A 16762-nucleotide genomic window follows, 5' to 3' on the forward strand; every position below is an offset into this window, starting at 1 on the left:
TGGTCTGAGACCAATTCATATTTTTCTTGGAGGCTTTGGATGGAGGAGCTTTGTCTTCATTGTCTTCTTCTGTTTGCATATTTTGGTCTTCCTTGTCACCAAAGTAAAATTCTATAGTCTGAGTTCTTTTACAATGTTTACTCATCTTTCCAGCCAAACATTTGACTTTCTAACTCTTTGTCAATGCAAGGCTCTGCTTCCAGTGGAAGTAAGGGGATGTACTGTCAGCTGCTTGATCCCCCCACAATCTGTGGATCTAGAGCTCCAGAAATAGCTGCTGTCTTGGGTTCCTCCATCCCCTCTGCCAACCTAGGGCTGGGGCTAGAGCACTCTACTCTCTCACACAGGTCCAACATTCTTTCCTCTCAACTTCCAATTTGTCCTCAGCATTTTGGGGTTGTGAAGTCTGGAAACTGCCACAGGTGCCAGAGATTCAGTCCCCACCCCAGGCCTACTCAGGTCCTGTCTGTCCCAGCACGGCCCACACTGAAATGCGTTTTGCTCCCTGGTCAGCCCAAAAGAGGCTTCCTCTTGCCCTTCCAGGTTGTCTTGGGCTGGAGATTAGCTTCACTTCATCATTCTGTGGGTTCTGCAGCTCCAAAATTTGTTTAGAGTCATTTTTTACAGATATTTGATTGGGTTTGGGGGTAGAGCTCTAGCTAAGTGCTGCTTTCCCTCTGGCATCTTGGTTCCCCCCCCCCCCCAAACCTGGGTATTTTACTTCTCTAATCAAGAGACTTAAACTGTAATGCAAACTCTTCCAGTAATTATAAAATCCTTTCACTTATCTGAGTCTAAGTTTCTTCATCAATGAAGTAAGATGGTAGAGATGAAGAAGGTAGACTACACAGTATGTTTTTTTTGTTATTTTTCAGTCATGTCTGACTCATGACCCCATTTTTGAGGTTTTCTTGGCAAAGATACTGGTTTACCATTTCATTCTCCAGTTCATTTTCCATATGAGAAAACTGAGGCAAACAGGATTAAGTGACTTGCTCAGGGTCAGACAATTAATAAGTATCTGAGGCCAGATTTGAACTCAGGAAGATGAGTCTTCCTGACTCTGGGTCCAGCACTCTATGCACTATGGCACCAACTAGCTGCCCAGATAGGTAAGGTACTGTAGCCTAAAACAAAATAAAGCCTCTGATTGTATTTATGTATTATTCTTGCATAGTTCATTTAGCTTTCTAAGACTAGGCAGGATAATAGAGCAGAATCATTCAGTCAATAAATATTTATTAAGCCAACTATGTGCCGGGCATTGTACGAAGCACTGGGTATAAAAATATGAAAAATAAAGACAGTCCCTGCCCTAAAGGAGATTACAAACTTATGATGGAAAGACAATATACAAAGAAGGGAGACAGCCAGGCACAGGAGGAGGATACAGAAGTTTTCAGGAGTATCACTAGATGGGAAATAAAGAGATAGCTATTCTGGGCAATTTCCTTAGATGGAGCACTGACCAGAAATGAAGGACTTGGGTTGGAATTGAAGGACCAGTACTTGCTATGTTTGTGACCTTAAACAATTCATTTAACCTTATTCTGTGGGGTTTCCACAGTGGTGTGAAACCCTAAGTCTAGGTGATCATAAATTTGGATCTTTGGTCCTGTTTTCTCATCTATAAAATAAGGGGGTTAGATTAGACAGTCTCTAAGGTCCCTTTCAACTCAAAATTCTGAGGTATCACAGGGCAAACGAGATGATTCTACAATGTTACCTTTTAGGATCATTTTGGCTTTGCTTACGTTGTGGTTTTGTTCATACCTGTGATTTCATCAGAAACTTCCTCTACAAAGCAGGTCAGCACATGCGAGAGGATAAGCGATTGATTCTCCATCACACAACCTGTATGTGTGTCCAAAGTGGACTGTGAATCCAAGACTTCCTAAATCTGGGATTAGCCATTACTGTGAAGTATTTTTGAGTGTTGGACCTAGAGTCAGGAAAACTTGAGTTCAAATCTGGCCTCAGATATTTCCAAGCTATGGGACTCCAGAGAAGACCATTTAACCTAACCTGACTTCATTTTCTCATCTGTAAAACCAATGGCATCCACCTCCTGAGGTTGTCAAGAGGATAAAATGAGAATATTTGTGAAGTGTTTTGCCTTTCTTAAGGTGCTATAGAAATGCTAGCTACTTACCTTTTCAATGAGGTGGGAAACTGTGGGGAGGGAGAGAATTTGGAACTCAAAATATTTTAAAACAAATGTTAAAAATTGTTTCTACATGTGATTGAGGAAAATATTAAATTTTAAATAAAAGAAATGCTGGCTACCATTAGCTATCGTTGTTATTGTTTATTATTGTTATTACTACTATCTCTCAGAGCATCATAAACCATGCTAGAAAGATTAGAGTTAATAAGGAGAAAGGATAAAAAGAAAAGTTTTAAGAAATCCCATGAAATCAGGTAGTTTTTTTCTTACTTAACTTCATTTCTACTGTGCCAATTCCAGGCAAACTCTGGATAATCAATACACATTCAGGCAGCACCCAACTTCTGCTGTCCTGACATGGCACAATGCAGTTTCTGCCCATTTCTCTATCTGATCTGATTTGACAGCCTCCTGCCATGGGAATGTATCAGTCAATAATTATGGCCTGTTTTTAAATGATGCAGTTCAAGGTCAACATTCTGACTCATTAGAGAAAGAAGAGACTGCAAAGATGAAGCTGGCTTCACAAAGAAGTCACAGACAGGTCCCGTGACTTGCCTGAGTCACACAGCTTGCTGAATTAAACCCCAGGTATTCAGACTCCTCATCTGGGACTCTTTCCACCATGCTGGTGGGATCATTTGGAAGTCTTCTGCCTGCTATAGGGAAATCTGGATCAAAAGAAAAAGGCATCATTTCAAACTTTCCTGTCTACATCTTTAAGGAAGCATGGGACCCTACTTTGAATAAACCCATTCTAATTTCAAAGAGGGGAACAAAATATTAAGTATCTGTTTCCTCTATGTAAAAAAAAAAAAAAAAGTACCTTAAAGTCAAATATGCATTTTTACGAGTTAATGTTGATGCTATGTAATCATTGTGTCAAGTACATTTATAACCTCTTTCATGGGGCTTGGAGAATAAATGTACTATTTTAAATTATTATAGAGGCTTAACATTATTTTAGAGACAATGTGGTGGGGAGGGGAACCAGTCATAGCTGGAGGTCTAAGTGTTGCCTCGGCTATACCAGTCATGTGAGCATAGCAGGGTCATTTAACTTCTCAGTTGCCTCCAAGGAATTCTCAAAGACCGTAATTTATAGAAAAGTTGCCTCTCTGCATGGATGGAGTTCCCCATATCAGTGAAATAAGAGATCTAGATTTTTGTTGATGTAGAGTTGCTTTTATGGCATATTGCTGGCCACAAAATATTATTTAATCTGAAGTCCTTGATCAGAAATACAATACTCAATCATAACACTGTTCCTATGTGAATATGATTCATTTAACACACCTTGCTTGTGATGAGTTTTCCCAATAACATATGGTAGAAAAAAGTAAGACGTGATTGTATCTCTTTCCCAAACTGAACCCTGTACTCATTTGCTAAATGCACATAAGTACTTAATTCCTCAATCGGAAGCAGCAAGGGTATTAAAAAATGGCTATTAGGATTTCGGGACTTAAAGGACACAGTTGATAGTTGCACAGAACATTAGTGCCCTCAAGTGGCTATTAGCAATATAACCACACCAAAAAGTTGTGAGAGACACAGGCTGTCTGTGTTGCCCATATGGAGAGATTAGGAAGACATTGGGGGAAAGGGAAGTGGGAAGGAGGGACCATAAATAAAGGAGAAAAAAGGGACATAGAAAGGTTAGAAAGGAAAAGAGGAAAGGGAAGGGAAGGAATGAGGGGGGAGAATGGAATGGAGAAGAAAAGGTATAGGAGAAAATGTGGGGGAAGGGAAGAGAGGGGAGGAGGGGGAAAGGCAAAGGTAGTGAAAGAGGAATGGGAGACAGAAGTAAAGGAAGATGAGAAGGGGAAGGGGGAGTGACTGAGGAAGGAGGGAAGGGAAAGGGAGGAAATGGTAGACAAAGAGAAGGGAGAAGGAAAGAAAAGAAAAGGAAAATGGTAGATGGTGGAGTGGGGGAAATGAAAAAGAAAGTCAAAGGGGAGATAGAAAGAAGTAGGTGAGATGAAAGAATAAAAATTTGACAGTTAGTTTTCATCTCACAGAATGGAAGATTCTTAAATCAACATCAAAATGTGTCTGTTAATTATTGAGGAAGGAGGAAAAGGATTTGACCAAGACATCACATAATAAATTTAATGTATTTTATTATTTTCCACTTTTCTCTTAATTCCAACTACATACTGTAATATTCAAACTATTCTTTCAGAAAGGAAATGTTTTAACATAAAAATATAAATTCTGCATATTAAAAGTGCATCCACCTTGAATAATAAAACATACAAATAAATAACAGGAGGCATTGACACAGTCTCATGCACTTGTCCTCAATAATTTAAAATTTACGGCACAATTATGTTTCCTCCAGCCTCAGATAAAGATATCCTGCTTTCCAGATTACTATACAACTCAAAAATATTTATACAGAAGCCGATATCAAAGGTGTGAACTATACCAAAATGTTTTTGTGTACAGTGACAATGACATGCAGCTTGAGAAGAACTGTAGAAATTCCAGTGTAAAAACTGAAGTCTGACTTCAGTCGAGAAACTATATTTGCAATGAGATCCGAATTCAATTTTAACCAATGGTGAGGCACAGTTGGTGGCAATCCTGTATGGTGCACTTGAAAGGCCACAAAAGAGAACTTTATCTTCAGAAAATACCAGAGACATCTTCCCTTTGGTGCAGTGACACCAAAGCTTTCAAGATAGCACCTAGGACAATTTCACGCTGCTTTTCATGACCATCTACAAAATTCACTGCTCAAACTTCTCAAGGGAGGAGTTCGACTTATATATACTTCCACTATCATTCTGGATGTGTTTTAAACAGATGTATTTTGGGCGCCACTGGCTTCCTTTGCATTAAGCTTAAAGGTTATGTTATCCTGACTTCCAATTGTCTATAAAATAATGCTCCACAGGATAAACAGTTGTTTTACAATTGGCTTTATTATGAGGTGTCCACAGTACTTCTGGCTCACCAAAGATTAAAACTAAATTTCAGTTGCCTCTGCATGTATAGCCAAATTATTTAGGGTCAGTTGGCAAATTCCACAAGAGATGCTAAAAATTAAAAAAAAAATTGGGGGAAGGGGAATTATATCAAATGTCACTTCAAAATAAAGCTCTTCCCATTTGTTTTTAAACTAGGAAGAATTCCTGAAACTGCTGTCCTGAAAAGGACCACAATAAAGAGTTCAAAAGCAATGTTCAGGCCATGGGGTGACTGCAATTTTAATTGCTCACTGTGAAAAGGACATTGGTATTAAAAGGCATCCTCTTCTAGCTACTGATATGCTTTTCAAAGAGAGTTGATCTTAGCTTCTCATCACTTTATTATTCAGTGAGAATTTCACAACCTCACTCCCCCCACCCCCACCCTGGAAGTCTCCGTTTGCTACATACAGACAAGGACAGAGGGCCATGAAGAACACCAAGCCCTCCAAGGAGAGGGCCACTAAGAACACCAAGCCCTTCAGTGTGCTGCCTACTCTAGCAAACCAAGACCCCATTTGCACAAGTGCCTTGTGATTTAAATTTGCATGCCAGTCATTGCTCTGTCTCCTTTAGGACTTCAGAGTTTTCCTTACCAGGTCCCTCACCTGAGAGGTTTCAAGCCTTCTATACCAGATGGATTAACAAATGGGAGATAGTTCTAGATCCAAACTCACTGTACAGTCTGCCATAAACACCACAGTACTAGTCCTATTAGGTCTGGTGGCTGGAAATATCAGCTTCAAATAGCACTAAAGTTCTACAAAAGCATAGTTTGTTTTTTTAATTGTCAATGCTGCTAGAAGCTTTTGTCTCTCCTTGAGACCATGATGTCATATAGAAGATACAAATCATTAAAATCTTATAGAAAAATGGCAGGTTACTTAGAGAAGAGGACACGTTAGGAGATTACTTAGACACCACAACACATTACATAAACCAGCATGTTGTCGTTTCAACATATCTAATACCTTTCCTATTTGAAAAATACTTAAGAAATTTTACACATCCATCTTGTCAATAATCCAAAATTTCTGCAAAGAAGAGTCACAGATGTGCAAAATAAAGCAAGAAACCCTCTACATGCCCCTGAGTGTAGATACTCAGGTCATAGAGGAAACAAAAGAATAAATTCAAAAATAGAACTCCATTATCTAATAGCTTCATTTTAAGCAGTTACTGCCATCTATGGTCGGTATCGGTTGCTTGCATAGTTAATGAGCATGCATTCAGGATGCAGCACTAGATAAAGGCCATGCAGAATTATTCTTGTTACTTGGGGCAGTGGGAAGGGATGGCGGGTCATGCTCAAATTACAGCTGTGGAAAGCCAAGAATTCTACATTTTGTGAGCTAAACAAAAGGAAATGGAGTGTGTGGGGGGAAGGGATGGGAGGGGATGGGGGTAGAGGCAGCTTAGATGTCCTGTAATCAAAGTGTCAGGTTTCCATCTGAAGCACATGGTCTGACTTAGTTATAACAAACCATTTCTGAACCAAAGGGACAAAAATCTTGCAGAGTGACACATATATTTCATGTTTCAAAAGATAGAGGCACCAGTTTGTCATTAAAATGTGCATTTCTCAGCTCCATCACTAAGGCAAAGTTCAAAGTGCCTCATATAGCATAAGGGGTTGTTAGTGGGTTTGGCTTTTTCCACTGAAAAATGTGCTTATGATTTGCATACTATTAACTACTATCCCTAAAATCCAGCCCAGAAATACTAATTTCTTTCTATCACAAAACTACAACAACTTTGAAATTGGACACCTCCGGAAGGAAGGAAGGAAGGAAGGAAGGAAGGAAGGAAGGAAGGAAGGAAGAAAGAAAGAAAGAAAGAAAGAAAGAAAGAAAGAAAGAAAGAAAGAAAGAAAGAAAGAAAGAAAGAAAGAAAGAAAGAAAGAAAGAAAGAAAGAAAGAAAGAAAGAAAGAAAGAAAGAGAAATCTTAATTGCTCAATGATGTAAAAAGGCAACATCTCAGGATGAAATTTATAGATCAATGAAAACCCACACTTTACATCCAATGGTTTCCCCATTTGGAAACCAATTTGGTTTCCCGGGTACTCCATTTTCCATTAAAAGCTGCAGCCAGCTGTTTGCTTTGCAATTTTCTACCACTTCCTTTTCCTTGGAAATTATTTTGAAGAAAAATGGGTTTTGTTTTCTTCTCTTCCCCCCTCAAAAAAAAAATCATACATTCACCTCAAACACAGAAGGACCAAATTCCAGTATAAGGAATCTAGTTAAAGAGCTTCATTGCTGGGCTGCAGAACAGTTAAACCAATGGGAAGACAAATAATGTATTGATGAGTAAATGAGAACTACATCTACTTTCCATAAAATGAAATTGGTTACAACTACACTATAAAAGAGAACTGGTCGCAAGAGCTACCCTTTCTAGCACATGCTAATTCAGAAAGACCTGCAAAACAGATTTCCGTGGCCCCAGTTAGGGCTCCATGGACCTCTTTTGGTCCATGGGCTGCACTCTAGGTGCCCCTGAGCTAAAGTAAAGCTAACTTGAGAAGTGAATTTACAATTTTTTTACATAAATATCCTTTTCAATTTATTCTACGTATTGAATAAGAAATTTCAAGGCAGCCTTTCAAATGACTACAAACATTTACTTTTATGTGTCCAGCATGAATGGTTATTGACTTGGCACAAGGTTGCTCTAAGGATTAGGGAAAAGGCATGCAGCAAAGGGCTTATGGGAGTGAAACACAATAATCAAAAACAATGTTTCTTTACCACCATGAATCCTTCTCGAAAGGGAAGAGGGGAGAATCTGAATATTCCCAATTCTATCTCAAAGTGAACAACGCTGAAGACATCAATAATAATGATGATGATAAAGCACTATAGATGTGCTCTCATTACAGGATTTGCTAATGATTTCTTTGTGCTTAGCAGGTAATAATTCCTTTTAACCATACTTCTGTAAACAGCTCTCATAAACACAAGACCATATGATCTACAGATAATTGTTCACCCAAACAAATAAGCAAACACCTTATTTCAAATATCAACAGGAAAAAAAATCTGGCCCATGTTTAAAAAAAAAAACTGAATTTTTTTTTGTTTTTAACCAACTTATTCAAGCCATTCTTGGAAGCATTTTGGTAAAATGTCCTTCTCTGTCCTTTCTCTGTGTTCACTGTCTGGTGTCCTTATAGCATGCAGTAATTTAAGATAATTAAATCTTTGTTATTTCATCAAATTTTCATTGTTTGTCAAACATGAAAATTAAAGGAAATCAGATAGAATCCAAATGTCAAGACAATGACATCGCCATTCCCAAGAGCACAGTTAGGTGTGTTTTCAGCTGACCAGAAAGGAGAACCAGTCCTACCAGTCAAATAATGTTAATACATAATGAAAAATCATATTTGAGCTCAAAGAATTTAAAGGTTAGGGTGTTGTGTTTTTTTAATTCCAGTACAAAAGCAATAAAAACTTCAAAATTTAAGTTTCTCTCTAGAAATGAAGCTAATTTTATTCAGGTTTAACTATTTCACTGGTAACGACTAAAATCCCCTCCAAAAGAAATTCTTGTAACTACTCTAAACTTGCTTTACAAGTTTTGGTGACCCTTCCAAGTCAAATCTATCCTATATTCAAAGGAACGGGAGCTTCTTGAGAAGCTGTTCAGCTGCGTTTGACACTGTTCGTATCTTAGGCCATTTCTGACTGTAGAAAATCTACACCATAGCTAGAGAGGAGTGTTATGATCACACTGGGTTTAAAATATTATTCTGAGGAAAGATAACTATGCAAAACTCAACATGCCAGTAAAAGTAGTAACACTATCAAAAAGATTTTGTCCAGAAGCCAAATAACAGGAGAACCAGAGAGCAACATTCTTTTGGCATGGGATAGATGCCTAAACGACACAAAGGATACATGGCAATCAAACTGCGATTATCAGGTAGAGTGTTACTGCCAACAAAGTCATGATAAATGAAATACAGTAAGCATTACAGAAATATTCAAAAGGCTGAATATAAAAGAATTTTAAATATTGCAAGGGTTTAGATCTTTGGCTACCCTTCCATGAATAGTTTTCAGGTCTATTAGTCATCTTTATGTTCAAATTAGCAATTATGAAAGATAAGTGACCTGATATCAACATTTCTCAACATTTCCCCATCCTCCCCCAACCCAAAAAAGAAAAAAAGTTGAGCAAATTACAGGATGAATAAAGCTATTTGCTTTAGTTATTAAGTAGGAAAGATTACACATGGGTCTGGATATTTAAAGTTCATGTAGAGTCGGGTGAATTTATGGGTTGGGAAAACACTGACATGGGGAAACATGCCAACTGGAGACTATATGAACATGAAACACAGCACATCCCCCCCTGTATTATAGCAAAGTTTGTTTCACAAAGAACCCAGATTATACAGCTCTTACAAGGAAGAGAAAGTGTGAAGCCAGAATACATCTATACCACTTAAAAATAAATGCAGCATCTGTATGAGCACTGTAAACTGAGCCAAGTGGGAGAGGTTTTCTTTTTTGAAACAACAAAGGTAATTTGTTGCCTTGTGGAATAAGCTTTACTTTTGACTATAGATTTGGGGAGGGGATCAAGGGGGATAAAACCTGTAACAGAAAGGGAAAGGTACTGTTTGCTGGAAAACATGGTTATAATCAAGCCTTACAAGGAAATGTTAAAAAAAAAAAAAGTATTTAATATTTTGTTACACAGAGCCTCGATACTGCATGGATGACTTTTGGCATTGGGCTGAGACCTCCAAAAGGCAAAATTCAATTCTTCTGTTTACAGACAAGGAGTGGCAGCTATAGAGCAAGAGTAGTATAATCTATATATCACCCAGGCATCATTCATACCACCAGGCAACATGATTCCAGTTTAAAAAAAAATAATCCATATTATCAGGATACAACTTAGAAGATGCTGAGGAGTGGCCATATTTCAGAACTCCAATGGAGGGGGAAAAAAGAATGGATACTAACTAACTTCTTGCTATCCAATTCACCACCTCTTAGCACGATGCTGAGGAGTGGCCATATTTCAGAACTCCAATGGAGGGGGAAAAAAGAATGGATACTAACTAACTTCTTGCTATCCAATTCACCACCTCTTAGCACTACGTCCAAGAGTCAAGGGATAGCCAGCTAAGGTATACACACATCTTCACCAGTATGACAGTAACAAAAGATTCTCTACATCTCAAAAAGCTTACATCCATGATGCTAAGAGAAAATTACATACATTCACACATGAAAGGTTACCTTTATATTAAGTTCATTCACTAATGCTCATCCCTCTTATACAAGCCGAGTATATATACCTGAGAAACAACATTAGTGTTAAAATATTGCCCTTTAAAAAAAGATTGAAGACGGGGGCAAGAGAAGAAGCAGCAACAGTCTCTCGGTTTCACTGTTAGCTTCTACATCTTACCACACTAGACGACAATCCACAAATCAATGAGGATAATTTCTGCTCAGGCAAAAACCCAAAATAATATTATTTCACAGTTCTACAGAGCATATACTACTTACAGCATAACTGGTTCACAGGTTTCCAAACCCTAGTGTCTGACAAAAAGTTGTGGCATTTCACTAGAAAGAAATATGCACAAGTGCTAAGAGGCAGTCCAGGATTATGTTTTTCACAATTATTCCAGTTAACTTGGTATCACTGCTTTCTTGCCTATGGCTATTATTTGGTTTGATGGCAGAATAAGAAGACACTTCAAACACACTGCAGTTTAGTTCTCACACACACACATTAGGCACATGAACCAAAAATTACAAAACAAAAGCAGGGGGCCAGGAGAGGGAAATATCAGGGAAAGGGAATGAAAATAGAGTTCTCAATTCTAAATAAATAAATGTCTTTACAGATAAAACACCTGGTTTGCAGAAATCTCACTGAGGTTTTTGAGAAGGCCGTGCAGAGGTGTGCATGCTAGAAGGTAACTTTTTTAAAGATTTCTCAGCAGATTGCTTGCTACTGGGAGATAAAGGATTTCCAGGATCTAGCTGGGAAGACTTGGATCTGCGGGCAGAGAGCAGGGAATGTTTTACAGAAGCAGAATCCTTGGAAGCAGGCTGCTCCTTTGAAATAGTGTTTGCATTTGGCTGCTGGGAGGAGGGTGGCAAGCTGCCTTTCTCTGACTTCTCATCCGCCGTGTTCTTGCTGATGGACTTGGTAGAGCCTCCACCTGACTTTTTGGTGAGCAACGTGGTTTTGCCAAGATCGGTTGACCTGCGCGTCTCCTTCTGCCTCAGAGCTGACTTGAAAAAGGACAGGCCCTTGTCTTCTGACCTGCTATCTCTCTTTAAAGCTGACTTCATGCCTGGGTTGGGAGACCGCAGGCTGGCCATGGAGGAACTCCTAACATGCTTTCCATCCATTCTGCTCTCCCCTCCTTTAGACTGACCCACCCGAGGGGAGTTGGGTTTGGAGGTGGATGTGACACTGGCTTTGTCAGAACCAAGGCTTATTTTGGAGCCTTCCCGGCTCAGGCTTCTGTCTGAAGTCCTACTCTTTCCAGCAGAGGATGGACCCCTGGTGGCAGAGCTCAGAGGGGGTTTTTTGGCAGTTGTAGAGGAAGAAATAGAAGCCGAGGAGGAAGCTAACTTTTGCTTCTGCTGTACAGCTACAGAGTCCGGGGATTTTGTAGATGACTCCTTTTTGGGATGACCAGGAACAGGGGAAGCATGTCGCCCACTAACCTGGGAAGATTCTGCTTTGCTTCTGGAGCGAGAAGTCTTTACAGAACTTTTTAAGGGAACAGGAGAAGTGGGTGATGTGTTTGAAAGAGATGATTCCTGGCGAGCCAAGACTGTCCTCCCTTTCCTCAGGCTTTTATCTGGCTCAGAAACCCCTTTGGAGGTAGGGGATTTCTTAGTTGTGCTGTCTGACTTTTCCACAAGTAAGCCAGAACCACTTGGCGTCTTTGACTCTTTGACTGGGGAGCTGTCAACAGAATCACTCTGATCCACGTAGGCAATTTGATTATTGTTATCAAATGGATCTGAAACAGGATGCACTCGATCCCCTTGTGCTGAGCTTTTGCTCTGTGGATCAGAAAGATTTGAGGTCACTTTCTTGGTAGTTGATTCATCTCTGAATACACTTTCCATGACAGCCAGAGGGGCTCTACCCACAGCCCTGTGCTCACGCCTACTGTGGCTCTCACTTGGCTCCATGTAGCTACTAGAAAGGTTCCTTAAGCTACCAAAGCAAGAGATAGAGACTTTATCATCCACTGCCTCCCCTATCTTCTCCAAGGTAGAGGCAGAACCATGCACAGGAGAGTCACCACAAAAACGCGAAGGAGAATTAGAACGCATTTGCAGCTTAGCCGACAGGGACCAAGAGGGTCGAATGCAATTTTCATTGACAGCCAATGGGCTGGTAACAGAGGACCTGGATGACAAGCTTTGGCGCTGGACACTCCTTACAAATGGTCGAGTTGAGAACCCACCTGAGAAAAGCAAAGAAAACAAAGTTAGGGCAAAGGGTAGAATAAATATTCAATCATAGAAAATTGGAGTGGGGGTGTTGGTTAGGGTTACTGAACTGATTTTCCCCCTTTTTCTTCCTTTTTATATTTTGTTATAATGGATGACCTGTTATGATGTGTAGGTGAAAGGGGAAGGATATATGTGGACATGAAGGTGATATAAAAACAAAAAACAGGAATGAAAATTAATTTTTTTTTTCAAAAAATCTAGAGGCAATGCCATTTGGTATATGCCTACTCAGCACTGTTACTGTTTCATTGCCTATAGTGTCTTTGAGCATAACACAGTTTCCCTAATTCTCTCTTGATATTACCAATTTTTATACCTGCCTTATTTGGTATCACAATGAAAACTCCCATTTTTCTGGAATTGCCTCAAACATAATACATCATTTCTAGCACAATGAACCCCCACAAAATGCTAGAATGAGAAGAGACCTCAGAAATCACCAAATCCACACCCTTTTATTCTACAGATGAAAAAACGAAGGGCCACAGAGATGAAATGACTTGTCCCAAGCAGCAGAGCTACAATTCAAATATGGGACTTCCTCACCTGAAGCTCTTGTGCTAGACTATGCATGTACCTTCAGCTATTATCCATTCAGTGGGTACAAAAGGCAAAGGAACGTAGGAAGAAGTAAATATGCCTGATTGTAAATGCATCCTGGCTCTAGGGAATGAACACTTAAAAGATGCTTCACCCATGCTGATACTGGTGAATTCACTATGGAATTTATAGTGTCTTTTACAAGTAACCGTAATGGGCAGAGAACACACTTGGATTGTTTTCTTTACTCATTACCTAGCACAAGTGACGATGTTTAAACAGATACTGATCTGGTGTCTGCTGGTTGGTTTCCCTGCCTCAAGACTCTTCTCAATCGAGCACATCCTCTACTCAGCTGTAAAAGTGATCTTCCTAAAAAACACAGGTCTGACCATGTCTCTCCCCATCTCCCACTCAGTAAACTCCTATGGCTTCCTAGACTTCTAGGCAACCCAAATCCTTCAAAAGCTCCCCCACCTTTCCGGTTTTCCTCCACACCCCCTCTTCACATATTCTGCAGTCCAATATTTGACCTCTTAGCTCTTACTCACACAAGATACTCCATCTCCCGACTGAGCATTTTCACTGACTGTTGCCCCTGAACCTCACACGCCTGAAATGATCTCCTTCTTTCCCTCACCCTCCTGGCTCACCGAGCTTTCTTCAAGCCCCAGAAAAAATCCCATCCCTAGCCTTTCCTGATTCCCCTGAATGCTACTGCCTCCCTTCTACTGCTCATCTCCAATATCTAGCTTATCTGTATGTAGCTGTTTTCATGTGTCTCTCCTAGTAGACAGCAGGTTCCTTGAATATAAGAGCCATCTTTTGCCTTTGTTTGTATCTTTCAGCACTTATATGATGCCTGGCTCATATAGGCACTTAATAAATGTTTGCTGGCTGAATGAATCACCAACTGCATTTTTTTAAGCAAGTGGAATGAAGACAAAAATGTGTCCATTTTATCATAAAAATAATGACGATTAGGGATTAAGTGTTCCCTAATTCAGCATCTGCCTAAACAGACAAGGAAATCATGAGTCATTTTTTGCTACATAGAAAATCAGAGCTGGAAAGGTGCTGGATCACCTAGTTCAAACTTTCATTTTACAGTTGAGGAAACCAAGGACCAGAAAGAGTGACATGCTCAAGGCTCCACAGTTAAAGGAAAAGCCAGGATTAAGGTTCATGTGTACAGATTCCCAGAACAATGTTCTTGCTATTACAAAATAGTACCTTTTTTTTTCTTTTTCCAAGGATCATCTCCCTCCAAAAGGGAATCACTGTATCTCTCACTGTGAGTGCCCATCTTCTGACATTACCTTCCATTTACACTGCATATATCTCAAAGGAACAAAGCCATTTATTTGCATGCTGTCTCTCCTCTTAGAATGAAAGTGTCTTGAGTCCAGGGACCATGGTTTTGCCTTTCTTTGTATCTCAAGTGCTTAGCACACAGTAGGTGTTTATTAGATACTCCTTGACTGACTGTCCTTTCACGTATCAGTCACAGGGTAAGGTACCAAAGACCACTATGAGATGCCTTCCTTGTGACAGAACCTAAGCTAACAACCTCCAGATATTTCCAGTTCTCACTGCCCTTCTGTATGATTCTTTCTACCAATCTGATGCTACCTTAGATCAATATTCTGACCAGCCACCCCCCAAAATAAACTGAATGATTTCTTAACCAATAAGTGAAAAATAAAAACAAACCAGGCTTATTGGAGGAGTTCATTTTTCCATGAGTGGCTTTCCAACTTTTTAATGTTACAACTCTCCTCCAGGATTCACTCAAACCAACCTTTTCATGATATGAAAGCAGTGTGGCATAGTGCACAGAATGCTTGAAGTCAAAAAGATCAGGATTTAAATCTAAATTCGGATACTTGATTAAACCATGTGACCCTAGGGAAGAGGCTTAACCTCTCTCAGCCTCAGTTTTCATATCTGTAAAATGGGGATAATAAGAACATATACATAACCGGGTTGTTATGAGGATTAAATGAAATAACATGTGAAAAACATTTTGCAAACCTCAAAATTCTACATAAATCTAAGTTTATAGGATCACAGATTGAGAACTAGAAGAAACCTCAGAGGCTATTCTGTCCAATCCTCTTATTTTTAAAGATGAGGAAACTGAGACACAGAAAGGTTAAAGAACATGCCCAGGGTCACTCAGCTAATAAGTGTCTGTGGTAGAATTTGAACACAGGTCTTCCTAACTTCCATTCTAATGCCTTATCCATTATACCACGCTGCCTCTGTTATTATTATTACTATAAATATTCCACCAATTCCACTTGTGTTCTAAGCACTATTAACGATACCAACAACACCAGTTCCATTGACAACAAATATACTCTATGACAAAAGCAGGGGAAAATGAAGTAGAGGGTGGAGAAGGATACTTTTATCCTCCTGATAGAACCTGTGGCTTTAACACCACCGGTCAGCAAACTCCCCTGCAACTCCAGTGTCTGTGAATGCTTTGTTTTCCAGCAACCTCCCCTCAAACCTGAGAAACTACAAACTAGAGGTTCTTAACCATTTTTCATGTCATGGAATACCGTGGCAGGGTGGTAAAGTCTATGAATCTCCTCCAAGTTCAAGGACCCTTTGAAATCTACACAGATTCTTTGGGGGGGCCCATGGGCCCAGATTAAGAACCCCTTTGTAGTTGCTGCTGAGGTTCCGTTGTGCCTGACTCTTCATGATTCCATTTAAGGTTACCTTGGCAAAGATATTGGAGTGGTGTGCCATTTCCTTCTCCTGCTCATGTTACAAATAGGGAAACTAAGGCAAACAGAAGGGTCAAATAGTTAATAAGTATCTGAGACTAGATTTGAACTCAGGAAGAGGAGCATTCCTGACTTCAGGCCCAGCACCCTATTCACTGTGCCATCTAGCCGCCTTGATACCATCTCTAAAAGCCATTTCCTGCTTTTCCCATCTCTTCCTATACATACCATCATCTTCGCTTCTTTCCCCGGTCAACTCCACCGACTCTGAGAGCGAAGCCAGAGATGTGCGCCTAGACGAAGCTGCAGACGTAACGCTGGCTTGCTTACTCCCTGGAAGCCGGCTTACCCAGTGTTCACACAGTGAAGAACTTGTGGAACCTGCAGAGAAGGCAGAGAGGTAAGATCAGAGTAGACTCACATGGCCAATTACATGTTAAAGGGCCCCCTGTAAGTCCTGCTGATTGATCACAAGTGATTATTGATGTTCCCACCACTGGAGTTCAACGTTAACCACCAGAATCCAGAATGATGCCTTTTGGGCGACAGCACACTATGACTAATTAAGGAGGGAACCAATTCCCATACATATTATATCATTTTAGCTATAAATAATGCAAGGAGAGTCCTTAATGCTTCATAAAGCAAAATTTAAATTTAAGAGATGATGTCAGTTGAATAGAATACAGTCCCAGGGTGATATTTCTGGCTGTTATGAAATAAGTGATTTTCATTTTCAAGGCTGTCAGCACTGGTTCCTTTTTTTTTTAAACTCACAGGTACATGAAGACAATCATTTATTCATATAACCATAGACACAGATA

At 39.8% G+C, this 16762-nt stretch overlaps 1 protein-coding gene across 1 annotated transcript in view; it reads right to left on the bottom strand.

Annotated features, from left to right (window-relative positions):
• Positions 1-9415: 9415 nt before the first annotated feature.
• USP31 (ubiquitin specific peptidase 31) overlaps positions 9416-16762 on the bottom strand; it is a 122499-nt gene continuing 115152 nt past the window's right edge. The window contains exons 15-16 of the mRNA XM_072607218.1: positions 16167-16319; positions 9416-12608 (exon numbers count right to left, since the gene is read on the bottom strand). Of these exons, the coding sequence (XP_072463319.1) occupies positions 11044-12608; positions 16167-16319 (1718 nt within the window). The 3' untranslated portion in view covers positions 9416-11043. The remainder of the gene's footprint in view (positions 12609-16166; positions 16320-16762) is intronic.

This window comes from Notamacropus eugenii, chromosome 1, assembly GCF_028372415.1.
Source record: "Notamacropus eugenii isolate mMacEug1 chromosome 1, mMacEug1.pri_v2, whole genome shotgun sequence".
NCBI lineage: Eukaryota > Metazoa > Chordata > Mammalia > Diprotodontia > Macropodidae > Notamacropus > Notamacropus eugenii.